Source organism: Talpa europaea (genome assembly GCF_964194135.1).
Source record: "Talpa europaea genome assembly, chromosome: 5".
NCBI classification, from domain to species: domain Eukaryota; kingdom Metazoa; phylum Chordata; class Mammalia; order Eulipotyphla; family Talpidae; genus Talpa; species Talpa europaea.
The window spans coordinates 105142871-105169177 of NC_140071.1; the positions used below are offsets into that span (position 1 = coordinate 105142871).

Sequence of the window (26307 nt, forward strand, 5' to 3'; positions counted from 1 at the left end):
TTTTGTTGAAACATTTTGAATATAAAATTTATCTTTTATGTTTTAAAAAGTACCCCATAATGCAGTTTGCTGCTGAATTATTTGATGTATTTTAACACAATTCAAATTCATTTGAAAAAGTCTAGTTTAGATATAACTGTTAACGGTATAGAAAATTTAAATTATTTGTTATTAATATAGATTATTTGTCATTATGATTAAAGAAATAACCAGCTGGTCATGTTAAAATTTAACCACATAAGTTATTTCTATGAAAAAGAGATAGTGCTTCAGTTCTTTTTTTCCTTAAGCTATTTCTGTTTGGTATTTTTAAAAATGCTAATATTGTGGCTTCCTGGATAATTTCTTCTGTAGTCTGTATAATTATAAATGACATATAATAGACCCAAGTTAGAAAATAAATACAGACTAGATACTTTCTTATCAAAGAGTTATCAATTGAATTATTCAAATATAGCTGAAATTAAATAGAACTTCATAGTTTTTAATATAGTCATAAAAAGCAGTTAGAGTTAAAATTTCCTTTTGCTTTTTAAAATTAATGATGGATCAAACACATAATGAATCAAAATGTCTTTAACAGTCCCTTCAGGTTTAACCATAACTTTAACGAAAGAATATAGGAATGTATATTCTGTTTTCAAAACTCTGTTTTAATCTATTGTTTTACTCTGAATTGGCATTTTTATCCATTTTCCCTAATAATCATTAAATAACTACAGAAGGGAAGAATTTTTCTAATGGCTTAAATTTTATATCTAGTTATGTTTTTATCTTTTACTTCAAGTTATTCATTGAAGCAGCAGATGTTATCGAATCCCTAGGGAAACCTGAAAGTGAAGATTTTCTCCCACGGTAATACTGAATTACAGTTGCTTTTTTCTTATTTGTATGTTTGTAAGAGGCAACTAAATCAAAAAAGTTTTTGTCTAAACATGCATTTGTTTAGATATCTTTTCTCCTAACTCATTTATTTTTCCTGTTTCTCTACTTAAAGACTATTTTAATTATCACAATGAGACCTTATCTCTATATCTTTTTAGAAATGATATAAAAATGTTCAGTTGTACGTAAGATTGGTTAGTTTCAAAATACTATTGTGATGTTAGTTCAAAGCAATTGTTACTGCAACTTTAATTTATATTAGTCATTCTTCACCTTTTTTGTTCAGAGATCTCTTTGAGAATTTGACAAAAATTTATGAACTGATTCTCCCTAAGTACATATAACCCAAATCTGCTTTCTATTTAAGTAGATTAACTACTGCAAAGCCCATCCAGAGACTTAAGCACCTTTATTAAAATCCCAGCCTTAGAAAAATTGTCTTTTTATACATAAAGAGCCCTTCACTTAAGACATTTGGACTTAAGATATTAACTGAGATTGGAAAAGGAAAAACTGATTCCTTTATGAGTTCTTTTCTTTCAAATAAAATAGTTTCTGTTTGGGGGAAACTTTCTTTGGGGGCTGGAGGACTGTAGAAGAGTATTCTTTTGTAAGTGGAGCATTAAATTGGTTTTAACAATAATGAAGCTAATCTTAATTTTTTATGCCTGTTTTCTTGGTAATTATTATTTACTTCAGAGGAGATAGATATGATGCCTTACGAGCCTGCATTGGAGACACGTTGTGCCAGAAGCTACAAAATTTAAATATTTTCTTAGTAAGTATGAGCAATGATGATAATAAATTTTTTATAGTCAAATTACCATCGTGTATCATCAGGTTAACTTATTAAAGAAAATTTGAGGCTAAGCAAATAAGGTTTCTAACATAGTAGATAGATATTCAGTAAATGTTTGAAATATTGGTTTGCCGTCTTTGACCCACAGACTAAATTCATCCTGGTGTCTATTTCTGTAAATAAAGGTTCATTGGAATATAGCCATGCCTTTTCATTTATCTGTTTTTGTGTCTTTTTCATGCTATAATGATGTAATCAAGTAGATGTAATAGAAATCTTATGACCTGCAAAGCTGAAAATACTTACTGTCTGACCCTTGACAGAAGTTTGTAACTCCTAGTCTAAAGAATTAGCACATTAAAAACTAAAATATGAGCATGATAGTTTTGAATATTAAATGATCATCTAGAAATAAAGCTGAGGGTTTTTTTTCAGTTTTTATTTTTTTCTTACCAAATGAAGAAAAACATAGGTGAATTCTGCCTTTTTTTAAATGTCTTGATACATTGATAAGGAAACTCTCTCCAGTAGCATAAAACACCTCTTCCTGATATTTGTGGGTTAGTTTTATTTTAATCAGTTCTGAAAATATTGGTGTTTTTACTAATCATTTTTAAATAATGTTTTTAAAATCAGCATCTATTGATAAGCATATGCATATGCAGTCTATTATTAATCAGTTTTTACATAAGTAATTTTTAGAGTAGTTATATCCATCAAATTAGTATTAAAATTATCTATAAAGAGGGGAGCTCTTCCTATAAAATGTTGCACTGATGTTTATGCTACTTGTTTCTATTTTATACAAAAAAGGTCAACATTTTGGAATCTTAAAAGACCTTCCATTTAAAGGAAATTTAGATAGTATGTGTTTTTGTATTTGTTTTATGCATTTTTTTTCTTGGACACTTATAATGGCATCATAAACCAGTTAAATATTTAACTAAAAAGAATCACAAATGTTCAGATTGTCTTTAAAAGTGTGTATTTTTTGTGACTTAGCATTTGAAGAAATTTAAGATGAAATTGCTCTTTAGTAAGAAGTTCTGATCTTATTAAATCTGATATATTTCATTTTTCTCCTTTTTAGGTAGGATGTGGAGCCATAGGCTGTGAAATGTTAAAAAATTTTGCTTTACTTGGTGTTGGCACAAGCAAAGAAAAGGGAATGGTAAGATGTAAATCCTTGACATCTAAATGTTTACATTTCTGTTGTTGCCCATTGTTTGTTTGTTTATTTATTTTTGATTGAGGTAATATTTGCATTCCACCATCGGGTATTCCACCATGGTGCACCCACCACCGAATCACCCAAGTCCATCACCATAATCAATTATGCTTCCTTCCCTCTTTGTTCTTACCCCTTTCCTATCCCCTTCCTTTTCTGGATGTTTTAGTTCTATAGTTAGCTTTCAAAGGAAAGTTTTTAAGCTTGTCTTTATCTGACCCTTACCTTAATTATTCTGTATTCCACATATCAGTGTTGGCATTCAGTATTTATCTTGTGATTTTAGCTCTCTGCTCCTCAGTTTCTTCTCTAATTCTATGAACCAGATACCTGTACTACCTGCCTCATAATGTAACAGTTGAGGATTAGATGTGAAAGGACTTTGCAAACTATAAAGCACATTAATACTATATCTCAGATGCTACTTTTTAAATCTTTCAGATGAGTAAAGCTAACATTAGAAAGCTACAGAGTACTCAGGTATAGTTTCAGTTGCTGATCAGTAAAAGAAAAGGGAGTAATATAAATATTGTAACAATTTAAATTTTAAGACTGTAAATGAGAGTTGGGAATCCATGTCATTTAAATAACGTTATAGTTCACTGGTGCTGTTTTGCCTTTTACAATATGGATTTAATACATTTATCATGGTGTCTAAAAGTGAATAATTAAATGACTAAATTTATATAATTGTTCACATTTTATAGTTTATTAAACTTGGCTTATTCCACTTAAAACGGTTATTTGGCAGTGTTCTTAAATAAAACTTCTAATTAAAAGTTTGACTAATTTGAGGACCGGGATGTAGGAAAGTAAGGAAATGTTGTTCATTGGTATTATGGAAAGTAGAACGGAGAGTTCAAATATCCTCTAATTTGTCAGGAGGAAGACAGAGGTTTTATTTAGTTGTAGATCTTAAGTCCTAAGTGCATGTTAAAATTTTGAGTATAATCACATAAAAATAGATGTTTAATTTCTAAACCTAGTGAGGAATGGGGAGGATTGTAATCTAAAAAACTTGATCAATCCAGTAGAAGACCAAAAAAAGTAGGAGTGAATAAAAAGTGTGATTCTGGAAGATGGGGGAAAAAGCTTTATTTCAGTAATCAACAATAATTGTCTATTGATTAAGCTTTTTAAAAACATTTTCTGATTTTTAAATTCTGCTTAAAAGAGACATCCTATGCATAATTATACAGAAATGTTGAAAGTTAATGTGTTTGTGTGAATACCAAGCAACATGCAGGAATATGCTGTGAAAAATACTGCCCCTAATCAAGCCAATGTAAATATAAGAATAAATGACAAATGCATTATGAATACTTTTCAGATTGTCTTGGACCTGTTTACTTTCATTTTGCATCCTTTAGAATGAGGGTCTGCAAACTTTTTCTTTAAGGACCTTTTTCCAACTATTTTAAACTTAGAACTTTAAGTCTCTGTCACAATATTCACCTTTTCCACTGTACATGAAAACAGCCATAGATACTTAAATAACTTGACGGTGTTTTAATAAAACTTGAGTTACAAAAACAGGCAGCTTGCCAGCACTGTAGTTTGTTTAGCCTGTGCTTATTATTAGCAAGAATTCCTTTCAAACTGACACATGTAAGAAATTTTTCAAAATTAATTGAGTTTGAGGATAAATAAAATTAAAAGCTAACTCCTCTATTGCTAATCCATTACATATTTCTAAAACATAATAGTGATGTTTTAACTTTGCTTCTATTATGAATAATTAGAAAAGTTTTAAACCAAAATTGCATTTGGTTTCAGCTATTTGGTGTGTTCCTATGTTAAACATTAATTATAATTAAATATAAGTATAAAAAGAGTAATGTTGCAAACTGGAATGTTATTGTAACCTTTACCAGCCAGAATAATTTAGGATAACTTGTAGAAGTTTTAGTCATTCTGAGAAAAGCAAATTAGATTAAAATTTATCTGCTATGTAATTTTAGCTTTTTTGTTGTTGTTGTTAGGTTACTGTTACAGATCCTGACTTGATAGAAAAATCCAACTTGAATAGACAGTTTCTGTTTCGTCCTCATCACATTCAGGTGTGTTGCTGTTCCATTTCAAATTTAAATTATTATGTTATATGAAAAAAAGAAAGTTACTTTTTTATAAATACAAAATAGTACTTGAACAAGTATAATGAGTTCTTTACTAAAATTTTCAAATTGTCAAATAATGGGACTAACAGGAAAAAATGTAAAATTATTTTCTTTAATTTGTGTTACAGTTTAGTTATCACTTAGAATTTTTTGTTCTTTTGACATCCCTTTTATTGTAAAATAATGCTTGTTATCAAAATATTTGTCAGAAAAGAAGCAATTTAGTCAAGCAAGATATCTTGCACTTTAAAAATTTTTTCACTTTATTATTGACATTTAATTACTCACTAATCTCAGTTGACTAAACTTAGAAATGTCATAAACAGAAAAGTAACTGAGGCAGATGGAATTGTAACATAATTGCTTCACCTATCCACATACAATGATTTGAATTAAAGGGTCCTGAAGTAAAGCCTATGTCACAAAATTCAATCACTTAAATTTCTGCATTTTACTTATGGAAAAATTATCAGTGCTTGTATATTCTTAATGAGTTCTAAGAAAGTTCCCACTCTATATGTACACTAGCAGCACTGAGAAGTTAAAAACAGATAGCCTAACAATGTGAGGAATTAGACATACCATTAAAATTAGAACAAATAGAATGGTCTATTGATATTTAGTGTCAGAGCTATTACTACTAGAACTTTGATGACACCAGTGACTTAGTACTGCTCTCTAAACCTTTAAGAATATGTTATATTTGGGGTACTTTTTTTCTTTAAAAAAATACTATTTTAACCGGAAGTAGTGAAATATTTTAAAGGATTTTATTACAAAAGTGTTAAATTTCAATACCTCTGAGAGCTCGTTTTCTGCTCTTTGGATTTCTGATATTTTACTGAATGTTCTCATTTTTTTTCTGGGTATTTATTCAGTTCAGATCTCATTACTTTCTAGTTTTCATTCATTTACTTTTCATTTTTTAAATAAAAATTTTACTTTTATTTGGACTTTTAACAATATTTTAAGGACTCTAATGCAAATTAGCTATATGTTAGAGGTTTAGATATTTGTAAGTTTTCTGACAAATGTGCATTATTAAATGTACTATTACTACAATTAATATAATTTCCACAATCTGAAAATTAAAATTGGTTTTACTACTTTATTCTCACCTCATGTATATATTTCAGAGTAATAAGATTATATAAGTTCAGTCATAACCTGTATTTTCTGTTTAACATTTATTTCTTCTGTTAATTTGTTTTTCATTTAGAAACCTAAAAGCTATACTGCTGCTGATGCAACCCTAAAAATAAATCCTCAATTAAAGATAGATGCACACTTAAACAAAGTGTGCCCGGCCACTGAGGCTATTTACAATGATGATTTCTATACTAAACAAGATATAATTATTACAGCATTAGATAATGTGGAAGCCAGGAGATATGTAGACAGGTATGTTTTTGAAATTCAAGTTCATAAAGAATTGTCTTTGTTTTTCCTATTTCCTATATTTATATATTGAAAAGTTACTGATTTTCTTTTAATATTATTCCCTATTTGTTACAGTAATTCTTAAACCCAAAATCTTAAACATGATCTAAGTGGTTTTCATGGTTTTCTGCCACCTGTCCGCCACTCCCACATAAAATTTACCTATTCCACCTTGGCTCCCCATAGTGTAACTACACATTCCTTCTTTTATTGCTGGGCTTCTGGAGCTTTTTTTTCCTCAAGGCCTTTTGTACATACTCTGCTTCAACCTCAGGAAGTTTGATAATCTTGTTCTAAAACTCTTGACTTATCATCTGCTTACTTATTCTTCACTTGCTGTGTTTTTTTCCCATCATCCCTTGAGTTTAAAATAAAGTTCTTTCTTCAACAGACTTTCTTAGTAGCCCCCAAGTCCTAAATTAGATCTTTCTATGGTGATCTTTCACAGCACCCTGCCTTTTCCTTCATAGCATTTGTCTTATCTGATACACAAATTGATTTATTTCCACACTAAATCACTTATTCAGGAACTGTTTACTTTTCTATCACTATATCTTCCGTGCCTAATGTATGATGTCAGTAAATATTTGTTAAAATAAGCATATGATTGAATGCCTGTAATGTGTAGGCTTCACATAACATTTCTTACATGTTTATGTGACCCTTTAATGTTAGAGTGCTAGAGCAGAACTAACAGGGAAATTTACCGTTTGAGACTAGTAGGACGTTTATAATCTTGAGTAGAGGAAAGGAAAAAAAAAACTTTAAGAAATTAAAGTTTGTTGAATTATAGGCATTGTAAATATTGAGGAATAAAGTTAGTATTGTTTGGGTTAAAAAAAAAATTGAGATGTTATAGTGGAATAGAACTTAGTCAGAAAATAACCAAAGAAATAGAAAGCAAGAGAGGAATAGTAACACAGTTAAGAGTAACCTAGAAGGAAAACATTGAAGTCCAGAATTTAGTGGAAGTAGTAGAAGATAGAGACAAAGTTTACTAGTTGAGCGACAAAATTTGGGGGAAGAGGGGGTAGAGATGATGAAGGTTATTTGATAGTAATCCGTTTTCTAAAATACTACATTTAAGAAGTGATCAGTGTATGCCCTCTGCTTACTTTGTCTCTACTTGTTTTCCTGTTTGTTGTCTATTATCTTGTCAAATAGCCGCTGCTTGGCAAATCTAAAACCCCTCTTAGATTCTGGAACAATGGGCACTAAAGGACACACTGAAGTTATTGTACCTCACTTGACTGAATCTTACAATAGTCATGTAAGTGAATGTTTTTTATTTTTTAAGATTTATTTATTTATTTGTACAAGCATTGGGTATAGTCAGAAGCGCGGAAGGGTGAGAGAATTCACCAGAGCCAAAGGGGAGAGCTGAGCAGGCAGACTGACGAAATGACATTGCTGTGGGGAGCAGCGGGGGTGGCAGGAGAGGTCTGCACGCCATGTGGGACCCTCGCCCCATGGCTGCGGCCACCTTCGCAGCCCAGAGCTCAACCACAGTGCCACCAGGGGAGGCCCTAAGTGAATGTTTTTTAAAGTAAATGTTTAAATGTTTAAAGTAAATGTTTATATTTCATAACCTTTTGTCTTGATTAATCAACAAATTTGATTTAGTTTCTCTAATCTTTCTGTTTTTGATCTGCCAAATGATGTGAATACATATGTGCATGTATCTTTTTTTTTAATATAGTTGAATTCTTTTTTTTTTTTTTTTTTTTTTCTTGTGGGACCCTCGCCGGTGGCCGGGGATCGAACTGGCACTGCAGAGGCTGCAGGCAGCCTTGCAACCCAGTGCTCAACCGCTGCACCACCAGGGGAGGCCTAAATTCATTTTTTAAATCATACTTTGCTTTTGGTCTTTCAGGAGTCTTATTCTTGTGTTACTGTTTTAATTCTCAGAGCTACTTAGTTTTCTAATAGTCTTTGAACTGGTGTCACACCCAAAGTCTTACTAACGAATCAGTTTCTCCGTAAGAATCACGCTGTCTATATAAGATATTTTATATAAACAATATAGACAACTTTTTTTAAACTCCAGAGATAATTTTACAATAGTGCCAAAGTTGAAAAATCACAGAGATAGGAAATAATTGTATGGTTAAGGATTTAAAAATATCAATCCAAGTTGTAAAATTGAAAAAATATTTTTTACCAGCATAAGTACCCCTTTATTTAATGGATTTAATAAAGATTCTTTTTCCATGTATCCTCATGAAATCAGAAGTTTATATGATAAAAACATTATAATAAACAAAATTGATAAATTTAATTTGACAAAAATTAGATGGAGAAAATCATGGTATTCTGTGGTCATATTGAAGATTTTCAAAGTAGGGAATGTTACAAAATTCTCTTAAGTTCCTTTGAATCTCTCATTCTATTCTTTACCAAATCTTTTATGATTTTTTGACTTAATACTCATAAAAAAACAGAATCTAATACTCTCCTAGACTTACACAATAATTTGTGGTATTTTTTAAGATAACAAACTAAAATATAAATCTCTAAGTAAAAAGACTAAGTGAGTCATTTTAGATTGAGTAACCTATAAACCTAGCTCTTAAATGCCTTGTAATAGAATATGGGTTTCTTCAGTAGTACTTTTTCCCATAAGACAGCATAGACATTTGTCATTCATTGTATGTGCACTTTCTTCAAGAAATTGTACTGAGCATTAAGGATGTATGATCCATGCATCTGGATTTTTCTCTTCATAAAGAAAGAAATTCATGATTTGCTAAAAACTCTTGGGGATTCTTAAATTGTTTTTCAAATAAGGAGTGTTGCAAAGTTTAATCATCACCTTGATTTCTGAAGGAAAAAAATATATGGTAGTAGGCCATTTATTACATGGTACCAAATATACAGATAGTAAGTGCTAATAGAATTTATATTTCTCATTACACTGCTATTAACAAATATTGAGTCTCTTAATATCATATTTTACAACTTAGCGGGATCCCCCAGAAGAGGAAATACCATTTTGTACACTAAAATCCTTTCCAGCTGCTATTGAACATACTATACAGTGGGCAAGAGATAAGGTAATACAGATATATTTTCCAAAGATTTTTCTTTGAAGTAGAAAAGATGGCATTTTCAGCTTTCAGACAAACTTATGTTTGGAACTTTTTCTAATTTTTCTCTTACAGTTTGAAAGTTCATTTTCCTACAAGCCTTCACTGTTTAACAAATTTTGGCAAACCTATTCATCCGCAGAAGAAGTCTTACAGGTAAAAATCAATAAATTATAATACAGATTTAACACTTTGAGTCAGTATAAATCTTAAAGTTTCCTGGATTTATTTAGTGCTTAAAAAGAGATTATGTTGTCATTGTTTGTATTAATAAGTGCATGTGAAATCTGGAAATTAGCAGATGACAAATGACCCTTCCTTTTTTAGTTTGGTTGAATTTTATGGAATTACCAATATTTGACCGTGTTTGACCCACAAACTAATCAAGATATATAATAAAGATAGGACAGCTATAAATCATAAAACAGCTGGTTTAGCTCTTTGAAAAATGCCCAGGTAAATTTCGTGAGTGAACAACAGTACTTGCTCAGATTTATTACACTCATGGTTAGACCAACTTCAAAAATATTTTCTTTAATCTTGTACTAAAAATCCCAACTTTTTAATGTTAAACATTTGTATCACTTGATCATATGTACAAATAGTACTAATAATTATAGCTTTTGATACTACGTTCATACATAGTACTAATAACTTACAACTAGAAAAACATGAGAATACCTTGCAGGATAACAAAATTTAAAGTTAACATATGAGGTGTATAAGGAAACAAAGTAAAAACAGGCAAAACTAAACCAGAGCAAACTCTAAAAATATAACTATAGAGTTGAGGCTGCCAGAGTGAGGAGATTAGAGGGTGGGGAGTAAAAGGCAGAGGGTGCCCACTAAACTATTGTGGAGAATTATTGGTGCTTTGATAATGGGTGTGTGCATGATATACATCTGAACAGGTGTGAATGTATACCTCTATTTACAGTATTATAGACCAACATTACCTTGATAAAAAATAATTTAATATAAAAAAGGCCTTTATCTCAGTACTCAGGTCAAAATGAATGAATATTATGAGCACTTCTAATTCAAAATTAATTAAAATTGATATTTAAAAGAAATTTTAGAATTAAGATTTCATATATTCATTTCCCATTTCCCTTCTAAAAAGAAAAGAAAAAGGAAGATGAGAAAGAAGTGACTTGAAGTTCAAGGTGAAACAAAATTATAAAACAAATATGCTGGAATTTCAAACTTTGACTTATACTTGCTCTGTGTGTTTAATTGGAAAATGTGTTTGTTTAATTTTGTTTTATTTCTCTTATTCTAGAAAATACAAACTGGACACAGTTTGGAAGGGTGTTTTCAAGTTATTAAGTTACTTAGCAGAAGACCTAGGAATTGGTCCCAGTGTGTAGAATTAGCAAGATTAAAGTTCGAGAAATATTTTAACCATAAGGTGAGTATGTATTCTGAAAAGTTAAGTAGAGGTCTGACCTTGGCTCATTTAGTTATTGCCAAGTTAATTTTATTGATCTTAAAATATATCCTCCCCCAGATGATTTTGAACCAATCTCACACATTTTATCATTTCAGAATGCAAAATAATATGTATTTTTGCTGGTTTCATTTTTAAGGGTTAGATCTTTTAAAGATTTATCTATTTATACAAGCACTGGGTACAGTCAGAAGCGAGGGAGGGTGAGAGAGAATTCACCAGAGCCAGAGCAGGGAGCAGAACAGGCAGACTGATTAAGTACACTTCTGAGAGGAGCAGCAGGCGCCGCAGGAGAAGTCTGCATGCCATGTGGAACCCTCACTGGCAGCCGGGGAGCTAACAGGCGCTGCAGAGGCTGCGGGCAGCCCTCAACCGCTGCGCCACCGGGGAGGCCCTAAGGGTTAGATCTTTTAAAGGAGCAGAATAATATGTGAAAAGATAGCCCCATTTTTATATAAAGAGGTAAAATAATATATATGTATTTGTGGTAGATGATAAGATAACCCCAAAACCTCTAATTGTTCATAAAATGTAATAGACAGGGCCTCCCTGGTGGGATGAGCAAAGCTCTGTGAAGCTGTTGGCAGCCTCTGCAGCGTGGGTTCGATTCCCGGCTGGCCGGCCAGGGAGATTCCCACATGGCAAAGCAGACATCTCCTGTCGCACCCACTCCTCCCCTCAGCAATGCTTTCAGTCTGTCTGCCTGTTCTGCTCCCCTCTCTGTCTCTGGTGAATCCTCTCACCCTCCCGTGCCTCTGGCCTGTACCCTATCTATTGTAAAAATAAAAAATAAATAATAAAAATAAAATGTAATAGACAAAAAGTTATTGCAAGTGTGAGGAACAGTGACAGGAGAATGGATAGATGGAATACAAGAGTGGCTGGGAGACTTTACTATATCTTTTTATACATTTTAATTCTTTAACTCAGGTGGATAATGATTTTTTTAATGATTTTTTTTTTTTCCTTAGGCACTTCAGCTTCTTCACTGTTTCCCTTTGAACACACGATTAAAAGATGGTAGTAAGTATAACCAAGTTTTGAAAAGAAAATTTAATGAATTTCTTACTGGTTGCCTACATTGAAAATAATATTTGTATTGTTTATTAGGTTTATTTTGGCAATCACCAAAGAGGCCACCCTCGCCAATAAAATTTGATTTAAATGAACCTTTGTAAGTATTTATATCCAATTTTATGTGCATCTTTTATTTTAAATTTCTTAAATGTGTATAGACTTACAATGTAAGGTGAAAACCTGGCTTTTTAATGTTAAATTATTGTTTCCCTGTTAATCTAAGTGTTAATATAGTCTGGCTAGCAAAGATATATCCACATTCTTCTTCCCACACAGCCTGTTTAATTACTTGGTAAAAATTACCTCATCGTTTTTATTCTCTCTAAAGTAAAACCAAACTGTCCACTTCTTTGACTTTATCCATAAAAAAGTAGTAAAATGTTTTTATCTAAAGAAGCCAATATGTAGGAAATTTTAGTAATGTGGGGGAGGAGCAATGATTAGTACTAAATATCTCCATAAGTAATTTCAAATTAATCTTCAAGGATTTGATCTCGGTTGAATAACTGTATACACTATCCATATTTGATAAATATGCATGCATACACACCTTCATATATATATATAATTTTTGCAATTACATTTATTGAGGTAAAGATGGTTTACATCGTTGCTTCTGCTTTGGGTGTTATAAGTTGAAAACTCGATAAATGTATATTTTCACACCTTGCCCACAAAATCCTTCACCATGTTCAGTTGGCTCCCCCCAGCATTCCCCATACCCTTCTCACCATTCCCCCTTTCTGATTGCCTCCCTTTTGCAGTCAGATGTCAAGAGTTTTTATTGGTTTAGTTCTGACTGACCCTTTGTGATGTTTGTCTGTATTCCTCATATAAGTGACACCATCTGGTATTTGTCTTTCCTCTTTTGACTTATTTCACATAGCATTATCCTCTCCAGTTCCATCTTTGTATAGAAAATGATGAGAAGTTACCCTTTTTTATAGTGGAGTATATTCCTCTTTATATACCACATTTTTCTTTCTACTCTCCTGGGTACTTTGGTAGTTTCCATAACTTAGCTGTTTTAAATGGGACTGCAGTGAACATAGGAGTACATATATATCTCTTTGAATTAGTGTTTTTGTGTTCTTCAGGTAGATACCTAGGAGTACAATTGCTGGATCATATGGTAGATATATTACTAATGTTTTTAAGAACCTTCGTACTGTTTTCCACAGATACTGGACCAGTCTACATTCCCACCAACAGAGGGTTACTTCTTCCCCACATCCTTGCCAACACTTGTATTTTGTGTTCTTTTTGATGTGGACCGTTCTCACAGCTGAGATGGTGTCTCATTGTGTTTTTAATTTGCATTTCACTGGCTATAAGTAATGATGAGCATTTTTCCATGTGCCTATGGCCATCTGTATACCTTCTGTGGAGAAATACCTATTTAGTTCTTATAAATAGATTGGTTTAATAGTTTCTGATTGGTTTAATAGTTTTCTTTTTGTTGGGTTGCTTGTATTCTTTCTTTATTTTGAGTATCAGCTCTTTGTCAAATGTGTTATGTTCAAGTATTTTCTCCCATTCAGTAGTGTGTCTTTTTTTTGTTTCACTGATATTTTCTTTTACTGTGCAGAAAGCTTTTAGTTTGATGTAATCACAATTATCTTTGCTTTTGCTTCTCTTGTCATTAGAGATGAATACCGGAAAACATTTCTGAACCCAATGTCATTTCTTCAGTATATTTTACAGTTTTGGCTCTTATATGATCCATTTTGAGTTAATTTTTGTGTAAGGAGTGAGGTGTGATCTGGTTTCATTCTTTTTTTTTTTTTTTTTTTTTTTTAAGATTTATTTTTATTTATTTATTTATTTATTTATTTATACAAGCACTGGATACAGTCAGGAGCTTGGGAGGGTGAGAGAATTCACCAGAGCCAGAGCGGGGACCAGAGCAGGCAGAAGGACCAAAGCACACTGCTGAGGGGAGCAGCGGGCAGCAGGAGAGGTCTGCGCACCATGTGGGACCCTCCTCCGGTGGCCGGGGAGCAGCCGGGGATGGAACCAGCGCTGCAGAGGCTGCGGGCAGCTTCGCAACCGCTGCGCCACCTGGGGGGCCCGGTTTCATTTTTTGGCATGTGACATTCATTTTCCTTTCTGCATTTGCTTTCATTTCTTTGAATTTCTTTATCATGACAATTTTGAACTCCATTTCATAGGAAGAAAAGATTTTCCATCTTTGTGTTTAGGTTCTTGATAGTTCTTCCCTCCTTATGTGCCATGTGCCCTTTAGGTCTCAAGGTACTGTGTTTTTTTGTTTGTCCATTTTGCTATATTAGATCTTCTCTGAATTTCTGTATTGTCCAGCAGTAGCAAAATGGAAGCTGCAAGGGAAACCTAAGAGAACACATTGTGGGGAAGGCAGATACCACACCTGATACCCGCCGCCGCCCCCCCCCCCACCGCCCACCAACAACCAGGAAGCCTTTTGTTCACAGGCTCTGTTCCCTGTGGTTACCTGTAGTTTTTGACTACACACTCTAGACACAGGTCCAGAGGTTCCAGAGTAGGGAGGAATGGCATATCCTCAGTCTCTGCAAAATCCAGAATGCCCCTGTGGAGAAGTCTGTGGGCGTGATATGACTGGCAGTGCTGTACTTTCCCTGCGTTGGGAAACAGGCATCCCTGCTTCCAGTTTCTTTGTGAGCATAGACCAAAGGTCATGTGTAGACAGGAGGAGGAGCAGTGGGCATCTCCCCAAGTCTCTGAGAAGCCAGCATCTAAAAGGCCCCTGCTAAAAGTCTATGTGTGTGATATGCTTTTCCCTACACTGGGACTAGACATCGATCTTTGCTTGTAGTTTATTTACAAGTACAAAACAAACGTGTGACTGGGAGGGGGTATGAATGGCATATCCACAGTCTCTGGAAAGCCAGCAGGCCCAAAGAAGCCCCCTACCATAAAATCTATGTATGTGATATCTGCCCTAGTGGCTCTAAACAAGCTACTAGAACTAATCAAGTTAGCAGTAGCATCCTGTGGCATCCCTCCTAAGTACAGCTGGAGGTAGTGTGGACCTAGGGAAGGTGTAGGTGTTCTCCTTAACTCTCCTGAGCAGTCACAGACATTCTTGGAAGCACAGAGACTAAGCCAGGGATGATCATGTGACTCTACCGAACCAGTCTCTGTCATCCGGATGACTTTCGTTGAACTGTCAAACTGTGCTGTCAAAGTGAATTATGCTTTCTCCTTACCAGGTAGTGGGGAGAACATGGGGGACTAGGAGGAAGAGCTGATAGCTATCCTAGTAAGTTGTCACTGTTCCTGACATACTGGTCTTCACTGCCCCAGCTCTGTTCTAGATGTGGCGGATCCCTCCAGGTGCTTATCCTAGATATTCCTGAAGGAAATGGGCTAGGCCAGAATTCAAGGATCCTGGCTGTCAACCATCTTCTACCCTCCCTCTTATATGTATACATTTAAATTAAATACCTGTTAGGTTTCCTTTGAACAAATAGCTGATTAATTTTCTCATGTGATGCTTGCTTTGTTAGGATCCAGTCACGTTATTCTGCCTGCTTCTTGTATAACAGTTTTTTATTCTCAAGCTCATTTGCTTAGTTGTACCTGATATGTTTGAAAACCAAATTTATAATATTGAAATGAATTTTCCTCTGTTAATTTTTCTGTGTCTTGCCATTCCTTTCCCTTAAGTAGTTTTCCACTACCCTGAATATTGTGTTTAAAAGGATAAACATTTGATGTCTTGTCTTTTTTTTTTTTTTTTAAGATTTATTTATTTATACAAGCACTGGGTACAGTCAGAAGCATGGGAGGGTGAGAGGATTCACCAGAGTGGGGAACAGAACAGGCAGAGTGACGAAATACACTGCTGAGGCGAGCAGCAGGTGCGGCAGGAGAGGTCTGTCACGCCATGTGGGACCCTTGCTGGCAGCCGGCAGCCAGGGATCGAACCCACACTGCAAAGGCTGCAGGCAGCTTCGCAGCCCAGCGCTCAACCGCTGCGCCACCAGGGGAGGCCCTTATGTCTTTTCTTTATTGTAGTTTCTGTAGTGCTCTGGGCTAGACCAGAAATCATTGCCTAGTTTTTAAAAAAGAATAATTCTGTAACAAAAATAATAAAATTGTTTCCATCAAACAACATTTTAAAAGCTATGCTTTTTGGTGAATTAAACAACTTTGAAATTGTACATTCATAATTTTATTTCTTAATTTCAAAAGGCACCTCAGTTTCCTTCAGAATGCTGCTAAATTATATGCTACAGTTTACTGCATTTCATTTACAGCAGAGGTAAGCTATTCTTCAAGCCTTAGCAAAACCAGGTTAGGATGAGATGACATATCATCAAAATGTGTTTATATCATATAAGAATTGTTCTTTGATGTAAAGTTTTTATTTTCTTGTATTATTTCCCATTCTGACATAGCAGAAGCCAAAAGTTCATTGCAGCTTATTAAGTCAAAGAAAGTCAAATTTTTCTTTCTTTTTTTTTTAATTTAGAGAAAGAAAAGTTTATTAAGGAGAAAAGGAACAGAAGTAAAGTGGGACTTCTAGCCCAGGAACCAGGCCAGGGAGGGGCAAGAAAGCTGAAAGTCAAATTTTCATTTTTCAATTTAAGTAGTGAAACAAATACTCTTAAAAGCAGTTACACTTTATTTTTAAAACATTAATAACCTATGTCAAGTATAACTAGTCTTATTACACTATTTAATAGCAATTTAAAAATATTCCTTAAAGATTCCCTTTTTTTGATTTAGTGCTTTTGTTTGACTTATTTTGTGACAGTAGCGTATGCCTTTCAGGAAATTTGAAATAATTATGATCATATCCTTTCTTTGATATGATCTTGATTGACTAACAGAATCCAGTATAGTTTTATTTGAGAGGCATATCTTCATTAGTGACTTTTTCTTCACAAATACATCGTAAAGCTAAATAAATTTATATACTTTTAGGTAGGCTCAATGGGGAAATATGAACCATATCTGTTATTTGGCCAGATATATTGCCTGTTCTAGGTCAATCCTTTCTGGAGTTAATACATAGTAAAATACACCATAAATATCTGGTAAAAAAATAGTTGTATTAGTCTGTTATTCTTTTTATGTAAATTGTTAATTTTGTGATGAAACAATAGAGGTAACCTCAAAAGCAATATGCCTTAATTTTTCCTGAACAGTTTCTTAATAATGAATATAGATAAATAGCCCTTAATTGTAATTTAAATTGCTAAATATTTTCCTATTTCTTAAAGGCTGAATTACATTAACTTATTTAACTTCAATCAGTATCTACTGCATTAAACTCTGTGCAGGGAACTCTATAAAACAATGAAGAGATAGTCTCTAATCTTAAGACATTAAATCTGATACTCAAGTCCTCAAACTACATTTTTTTTAAATTTATAGAACTAAGAATTCAGATTTGTTGACTCAGTACTTTTTTGTACACAGCAACCTACCTCCAGCCTTTATGAACAAAATTTATATAGATAGAAAGGTAAATGTCACAAATCAATGTGGTTTAGATATTCAGATAACAAATTGAGTATTTTAATATGATAACATAATTGTTTTTAGCTTTAGAATTCAGGATTTTAAAATGTTTCATAAAATTTCTTTTTGGAAAAACAGGACTTATCAACAGATGCTCTCTTGAATATTCTTTCCGAAGTAAAGATTCAGGAATTCAAGCCTTCCAACAAGGTATGTTTAGAAAGTCATTCCTTAAGCAAATATTTGTTTAACTTTTACTGGTATTGAGTTCCATTCTAAACCTGGGTAATCATATACTAAAACTAAAAGGGTTGGGATTTTGCCATGCAAACATGTTGGAAGTAGAAAGATCAGGAACTATTAAATAGAGATAGACCATGAAATTTAAGGTAAATAGGAAGTTTGGAAATACTAAGTAATTTTTCTTTCTCACATGTTAATTATATACTTTTTGTATGCACTCTAAAAATCATCCATAAAACACCTTTGTTACCCTCTGCATTTTATTTTAGGGGAAAGGAAAACTTGTAGACAGTTGAGTTTGTACTAATTAATGTATTTGCTGAATGAAGTGTTCATTATTTGTAACTTATTAAGAATGAAAGTACAGGGTCTCCGCGGTGGCGCAGCAGTTGAGCGCTGGGTTGCGAAGCTGCCTGCAGCCTCTGCTATGCCAGTTCGATCCCCGGCTGCTCCCCGGCCACCGGAGGAGCGTCCCACATGGCGCACAGACCTCTCCTGCCGCCTGGGGCTCATCTCAGCAGTGTACCTTGGTCCTTCTGCCTGCTCTACTCCCCGCTCTGGCTTTGGTGAATTCTCTCACCCTCTCGTGCTTCTGACTGTACCCAGTGTTTGTATAAATAAATAAATATATAAATCTTTAAAAGAAAAAAAAGGAATGAAAGTACAGAAAGAATAACAAAGTAGCCATGTTTCTAATGAGTAAAGCTGCTAGAAATATGGCAAGGAAATGTGTCAGTGACATAACTGGTCTTAATTGCTCTTCATGTTTTCTCACATCAGTTGCTTCTTTCTGTATCATAGTTTGAGAGTAATAAATTATCCTGAGCAGTTTAGCTGTAGTTTTAGCATAGATTATATACTTTGTAACAGCTCCCTGTAGCCACTCACTAGGAAGCTTCAGGATCTGAGTCTTCTACTTAACAAATACCATAGCCAAAACATTCTGGCAAAAAGTTTCTGCTTCCTTAACTCCTTAATATTTCTTAAATACTTAGAATAATATTTACTCTGTAAAAACATGAGTTCGATTTTTGTAATAAGAAATACTATTTTAATTAATGATGAGTTAGCTAGCTTCTTAGTTGGAGAAATTTTTAACTTCACTGCCCTTATGTAATGTCCATTAAGTAATTTCTTAAATATAAATTAACTCATAAATGCTGCCCTAAAGTATGTATCTAAAGCATGCCAATGTTGGGCCTCACTGGTGGTGCAAGAGGTTAAACACCACACTATGAAGCAATCCACAGCCTATGCAGCATGAGTTTCATCCCTGGACAGCCAGGGAGAAACCCACATGGTGAGGCAGATCTCTCCTGTCTCGTCTGCTACTCCCCGCGGCAGTGTATTTCAGTCAGTCTGCCTGTTCTGTTCCCCACTCTGTCTCTGTTGGATCCTCTCACTCCCCACATCTCTGGCCTGTACCCCAGTTCTTATATGGGTAAATAAATAAATCTTTTTAAATAATAAAATAAAGCATGCCTATGTTATAGTGTAAATGGATTTTTTTCAGTTTCTGGGGAGAAATAAAACAGCTCTGCAGTAGTTAGAGCTTTATTATTTGGTTTTAAACTTTTTTTCTCAGAATTCCAAGTTATTGATTATGATTAACATTTTTGTGTGGAGTTTTATGAGATCTTTATAAACTCTGATCTCATAAGCTATTCAGTAAATGTAACACCCACTGTGATCAAGTTTGCTTTAGATAGATCTCTCAGTGAACAAGATAATAAACTCAGAATTTCCTTGTTAGTATAAGGAGGTAAATAATAAATATATAAATAGCATTTATTACTGAATAAAGGTATAAAATACTGTAGACCATATTGATTAACAATCTCATTGACCTACACAGAGGGAATATATCTTCTCTATACTTATCTGATGAAAATATACTTATTGTAACCAAACTTAGTTACAGAATGTGATAACATTAATGAATACATTTACATGTTTGTAGGTTGTTCAGACAGATGAAACTGCAAGGAAACCTGACCATGTTCCTATTAGCAGTGAAGATGAGAGGAATGCTATTTTCCAACTAGAAAAGGCTATTTCATCCAATAGAGCTACCACAAGTAAGGGAAATCTTTATTAAAATGTTTTTGAACTGGAGGGATTTTTGTTTTCATAAATTCTGCACCTGAAAGCTTGTGGGATTAAATAGCAGTAACAGTAACAGCAATAACAGTATAGTTGATTGCATATATTTTTATATATGGATTTTAATATTTTCCAGTCATTTAAAAACAAGTAATGTATTTTTTTATTATAAATTATTGTAAAGGCCTGGTCTCAACTTTACCCTTTGAATTTCTTCTCTGAATTGTTAAATTGTTGATGATCTCATTTATAAACACTAAATCCTGTAGTTTTTCATTTTATTTTTTTCACTCAAATGTTTTTCTTCTTATGTGAATTATAAAAATATATCTGGGGGTCTCCCTGGTGGCACAGGGGTCAAGTCTCAGGGCTATTAAGGTATGGCCAGCCACTGCAGCATGGGTTTGATCCCTGGCCAGAGAGATGCAGACCTCTCTTGGCTTGCCTGCTGCTCCCCTCAGCAGTGTATTTTAGTAGATCCACCTGTTCTGTTCCCCATTCTGTATCTGGTGAATCCTCTCACCCACACCACTGGCTTCGACCCCAGTTCTTGTATGCATAAATATATAAAATAAATCTTTTTTAAAAAATAAAAACACATCTTAAGATCTTTTGCCCAAATAAGTACTTAAAAATGGCAAAAATAAATAAAAGCATAGGGGCCTTCCTGGTGGCGCAGGTGGTTGAGCACAGTGCTGTGAAGCTGTCTGCAGCCTCTGCAGTGCGGGTTTGATCTCCGCCGGCCATGGAGCAACCCACATGGCGGGGCAGACCTCTCCTGTCTCTCGCCTCCGCTGCTCCCCTCAGCAGTGTATTTTGGTCATTGTGCCTATTCTGTTCCCCGCTCTGTCTCTGGTGAATCCTCTCACCCTCCCGCACATCTGGCCTGTACCCCGGTTCTTGTATAAATAAAATAAATCTTTAAAAAAAAGAAAAAACCTTTCAAAAATAATTAAATAAAAGCATAAAAAAATAAAGGAATTGTGAAGAGTAATGAGCTCACACTGCTTTTTACCTAATCAAATATGTAACACTAGGAAATTTTGTTTTCTGGTTATTATGATAGGTGATCTTCAGATGGCAGTGCTTTCATTTGAAAAAGATGATGATAGTAATGGACACATAGATTTCATCACAGCTGCATCAAATCTTCGTGCTAAAATGTATAGTATCAAACCAGCTGATCGTTTCAAGACAAAGCGCATAGCTGGCAAAATTATACCTGCAATAGCAACATCCACCGCTGCAGTTTCTGGCTTGGTGAGTTTATTATTCTTTCAGTGAAAATGGATCTTTTTCATTGCCTCTTCCCTCCGTATAGCACAACCCTTAGTCACTCACTCAGGGATCTTAGAGAAGGAGGGATACGTACTAATCTATTTAATATTTTAAAATGTTTCTGAAAGTACATTGATCAATGTTTTGAGTTTATGCAGATGTATACTTTAATAAAAAAATAGGCTCTGCCCAGATAGATTAAAATTTTTCTTATGGGCAGTAATCTTATAATCATCTTTGTAGCCTCCACATAAAGAAGGCACTCTATTTTTCTTGAATAAAATGAACTGCCTTAATCTTTATTCTATGATTTTATTGATTCTAGTTTTTTACCTAAAAAAAATGAAATACCTATTAGTGATTCAGATTAATCTTTCCTTAATGTTTCAGAATCTTTAGATTGGCTTGTTACTATGCTATACTGTGTAATTCTTAGAAACTATATAATTACCTGTCCCTATATCAGATTATTTTGGACTGTTATATTTCTTGAGTTCTGGTGTCTGCTTTTAAAGTACGTGAATATTTTTTTAAATGAGTTTGCTCACCACATGTAGAACATTTTGAAAGTATGAAATATGCTAAATGGTGAGAGATTTACTCCAGTTCTATAACTGGTTTTACTCTTTGTAGGGAAATACTTGAAAAGAAAGTGGGAAGGTTAAATAGACGTCATTAAAGTCATGAATACTTTTAGACTCTATTATCTGCTAACCTTCTTTTACCTAGGTTGCATTGGAGATGATCAAAGTAGCTGGTGGCTATCCATTTGAAGCTTACAAAAATTGTTTCTTTAACTTAGCCATTCCAATTGTAGTGTTCACAGAGACATCTGAAGTGAGAAAAACTGAAATCAGGTATGCACGAAGGTCTGTTTTCTTTTGCATAATGAGAATGAAATAAAATGTTTATGTTCTAAAAGAGAAAAAAACAGCTCCATCTCTCCTTCTTTCTATATAAATACTTGCAAGTCATTACTTGAAGACCAGTTCAAAATTCTGTTTTCATGAAATATTTCTGACTAAAATAGACATAGAACTCTCACATTTACTATGCCATACTGTTTAACACTGTACTTTCTTAGGGTTTTGTCTACATCTACCTAAAGCAGATGAATTGGAAGACTTTTAGTTCTAACTGATGGATCATGAGTTAAAAATCTAGTTCCAAAAGCTATATAGCAAAACAGCAATTCCTTGGACCTCTACTTTTCACTTTTCTGATTGGCAGAAATCAAAAATTTGCAAACACCTATCTTGGCAAGAGAGAGCAAGTACTCTCATACATTACTGATGAAAGTGAAAAATACTATAACACATATTAAGGCAAATACAGAATTATAATTCAAATTTGCAGCTACATTAGCACTCATCTTAAGTGATATGTATATGATATATTTTATTCTGGCATGATTTATCATAGCTAAAAATTGGAACATCCCATATGTCCACTAATATGTTACAAGAACATCCACACAGTGAAGTGAAAATAATGCACATATTGAGAGAGAGCACTCTCTAAGACACATTAATTTATAATGAGACACTTGAAGTATCAACAGGTACTGGTGAAAGTGTTACCTGTGTGGTGTGATGGGGACAAAAGACTATTGAATATTTTAGAAGTTAGATTTTCCCTTTTTTCCTCACATTAATTTCTAGCTATATCACAAATAATGGAATTGTGGGGCTATTACTAAAGGGAAGAAAATTAAAATGTTTTTGTTCTTATATTTTTCTGCAACAGAAATGGAATATCATTTACAATTTGGGACAGATGGATTATACATGGAAAAGAAGATTTTACCCTCTTGGATTTCATAAATGCAGTCAAAGTGAGACTTTTATTCACTTAGTTCATTAGTAACTTTGAGCTTATTAGATTTTCATACATAACTTCATTAGAGGTTTATATATATATTTAATTTTAAAAATTTATTTATGTATGTATACAAGAACTGGAGTACAGGCCAGAGGTTCAGGGGGAGGTAAGAGGATTTACCAGAGACAAAGTGGGGAACAGAACAGGCAGACTGAAATACACTGCCTAGGGGAGCAGCAGGCAAGTCAGGAGAGGTCTGTACACCATGTGAGTAGCCCCCTGGCCAAGGATCAAACTTGTGCTGCAGTGGCTGTGAATAGCTTCATAGTTTGTCTTAACCCCTTGCACCACCAGGGAGGCCATGTGTGTGTGTGTTGTGTGTGTATTTAAGATACATTTGTTTGCTCTCTTTTTGCTGGTCATAAGGCATTCTCACCCAATATTTTGCATTTGAACTGGGTTTGACTATTTGTCTTTGGATATTCTCTTTTAGGAGAAGTATGGAATTGAGCCAACAATGGTGGTCCAAGGAGTCAAAATGCTTTATGTTCCTGTAATGCCTGGACATGCAAAAAGATTGAAGTTAACGTAAGTATTGAAAATTATATGCTAAAGTTTTGTAAGAATTAAAAATTAAACTGTATGCACATTGAAAAATTCAATATAGAGGTTACAGAGTTTCAGATAAATGTATGTTATTCATTCTTGTCTGATGGCATTAATAATTACAGTGAATTTACCAACAACAACAGACAACCTCTCCAGAGAGATTCATAGATCACAGTACCCTTGTGAGTTTATTATAGTCAGACTCAGTTTTTCAGCTTAGTAAACTGATATGATCAGTACACCAATTAAAAGTAAATCATCCTGTGAGGTATATGTAATTACCAGGCTAATTAAACTATAATATAAAACAAAATGCCATTCATTGAACAGATTTTCTTTAAAGATGACTTGCTCTGCGCCAGGTACTTTGAGAAGCTTTAGAGTTACAGTTCTTGCCCTACTTAAGGAATTTGCATAACATCTAGGCAAGTATGTCTGTGGGATCTTTTGAATAAATTAAGGTTAGTATTTAGAATTCCTTTATTGTGGGGCCTCCCCGGTGGCTCAGCGGTTGAGCACTTGGCTGCAAAGCTGCCCACAGCCTCTGCAGCGCTGGTTTGATCCCTGGCCACTGGGTGAGGGTCCCACAAGGCGCGCAGACCTCTCCTGCTGCCCGCTGCTCCCCTCAACAGTATACTTCGTCAGTCTGCCTGTTCTGTTCCCTACTCTGGCTCTGGTGAATTCTCTCACCCTCCCGTGCTTCTGACTGTACCTAGTGCTTGTATAAATAAATGAATAAATCTTTTTAAAAAAAAAAAAAGAATTCCTTTATTGTGTGCTAGGTAGATGAAAGTGGAATGTGTGGCCCTGAAATGTATTGTTTAGTGGAATATAAAATTTACTACCGATTATTGACAAAAATGTTGTGCAGAGTTGGTCAATATTTGAGCCCTCCAGCATGACATAGTTTGTAAATATTTCTCCTTTGTTGTTGCTCTATTCATTTGCAGACATTTATAGAGTACTTACAAAGTGCCTGGAGAGGCTTAGCTTCAGAAAGCCTGGATTCACCTCCCTACTCAGCTACTTATTTTCTCACATGCATAGTTTACTGAGCTTTTTGAAACTTTGTTCTGTATTCACAATACAATTAGGGGTGATTATGCCCATTGCTGTTGAGCTGTAAAGTAATATAATAAGGGCTAAGAAGTATAATGATAATTAAGAAGCATTCCAAAACAGTTGGTATTTAGCATGTTAATATTTTGTCATTATACATCTTTATCAAACAGCCCTTTCCTTCACTGAGTTCATTCTGTTAAGAGATAGTAACCTGTTAATCAGTAATTAAAATATAATTAAATAATCATTACATAAAGGTTTTTAAGAGTTTTATGGACACCATTAACTGAAACCTTCTACTTGGATAGATTTCATTTGAGCTACCTTTGAAAAAGGATTAACAGGCAAAAGCAATAGTTTTCACAAAGGCATGTGGCTAACAAAGACTATGATCTATTTGGAAAATCAGATATTTTTAAATGAATTATAGATAAGGTGGTAAGAATGGATAGTAGAAAGAATGGAGAATAATATTATGGGGGAAAATTTTTGTAAAATGGGAAGAGCTATAATGATGATTAAATAGATTGTGTAGGTCAGAGCCTGGCATGAGATAGGTACATGATATATGGTAGATAACATTAGGCAGGAGAATAATACCAAATTTATATTCTTAGAGAATTTTGACAGCATAGTAGATTGGAGGTAAAAGACTGATGACAGCTGACTAGAGGCTAATGCAATAATCTAAGGAGTATTTGTTTAGATAATAATTTGATTCAAGATAATAGTAGTGACTAATAAAAAAGAAGTGGTTTTAGTAAATAGGATTACAGGGAAAGGTAAAAAAAAGTCTTATAATGATGCTTCTAGTTTGCATTTGACAATTTAAATCTAACTTGTTTTTCTTTACAGAGAAAAACTTAAAAAGAATTTATCATGCCTCTAAACTTTATAAGGAGGATAGAGAATTTGTTTTTTAAAAGCATTGCTTACATTTTGGGTTTTCTTTGAGGGTTTTATGTATGTTTTAGAGGGTTTTGGCTTTTAATAAATGGTCTGTATTGCTTATTATTACCAGCTGTAGTGCATATTGATTTACTGTAAGGTAAATGAATTTCTTTGAGTGTACAGCTTTTAGTACTAAAAGTGAATATGTGAAAGTAGGTGGATTATTAGATTTAAAAATAAATTTAAAGTCTAGATGCTCTTGAGTAGCATTAGTCAACAAATCTTTCATTTTGCATAATTTACCAAATTTTTTGCCATTGCTTATTTTTCTTAGAATGCATAAACTTGTGAAACCTTCTTCTGAAAAGAAATACGTGGATCTTACTATTTCATTTGCCCCAGACACTGATGGAGATGAAGATTTGCCTGGACCTCCAGTAAGATACTATTTTAGTAACGACGCTGATTAAGAGACGTTATCTGAAAATTTCTCGTGACTACTTGATTTTAAAAAGTCTGTGTTTCAGAAACTGAAAAAAAATCAATTCATAATAACATGGATTTCTCTTTGATGACGCCTTAATTTAAGGGACGTATCAGTAGAAAACTACCATGAAGAATAGTAAAACATTTTCATGCATAGTATACACTGTGTAAGTGCTTCCTATGCAGATATGATCACAAGCAACTTTGAACTGGAATGCCATTTTATAATGCTTACAACTAATTTGTATATAAACTTGTCTGGG

At 33.8% G+C, this 26307-nt stretch overlaps 1 protein-coding gene across 1 annotated transcript in view; it reads left to right on the forward strand.

The window, feature by feature from the left end:
• The window catches only part of UBA6 (ubiquitin like modifier activating enzyme 6), a gene marked incomplete at its 5' end in the record, with an annotated part of 71847 nt that extends 45803 nt beyond the window's left edge, over positions 1 to 26044 (forward strand). Inside the window, 19 exons of the mRNA XM_084234308.1 lie at positions 788 to 855; positions 1585 to 1663; positions 2775 to 2855; positions 4895 to 4972; positions 6249 to 6430; positions 7634 to 7739; positions 9433 to 9522; positions 9631 to 9711; positions 10838 to 10966; positions 11977 to 12028; positions 12116 to 12179; positions 16277 to 16346; positions 17690 to 17761; positions 19755 to 19872; positions 20964 to 21157; positions 21905 to 22032; positions 22922 to 23009; positions 23490 to 23584; positions 25893 to 26044. Of these exons, the coding sequence (XP_084090434.1) occupies positions 788 to 855; positions 1585 to 1663; positions 2775 to 2855; positions 4895 to 4972; positions 6249 to 6430; positions 7634 to 7739; positions 9433 to 9522; positions 9631 to 9711; positions 10838 to 10966; positions 11977 to 12028; positions 12116 to 12179; positions 16277 to 16346; positions 17690 to 17761; positions 19755 to 19872; positions 20964 to 21157; positions 21905 to 22032; positions 22922 to 23009; positions 23490 to 23584; positions 25893 to 26028 (1911 nt within the window). The 3' untranslated portion in view covers positions 26029 to 26044. The remainder of the gene's footprint in view (positions 1 to 787; positions 856 to 1584; positions 1664 to 2774; positions 2856 to 4894; positions 4973 to 6248; positions 6431 to 7633; positions 7740 to 9432; positions 9523 to 9630; positions 9712 to 10837; positions 10967 to 11976; positions 12029 to 12115; positions 12180 to 16276; positions 16347 to 17689; positions 17762 to 19754; positions 19873 to 20963; positions 21158 to 21904; positions 22033 to 22921; positions 23010 to 23489; positions 23585 to 25892) is intronic.
• Positions 26045 to 26307: the final 263 nt, after the last annotated feature.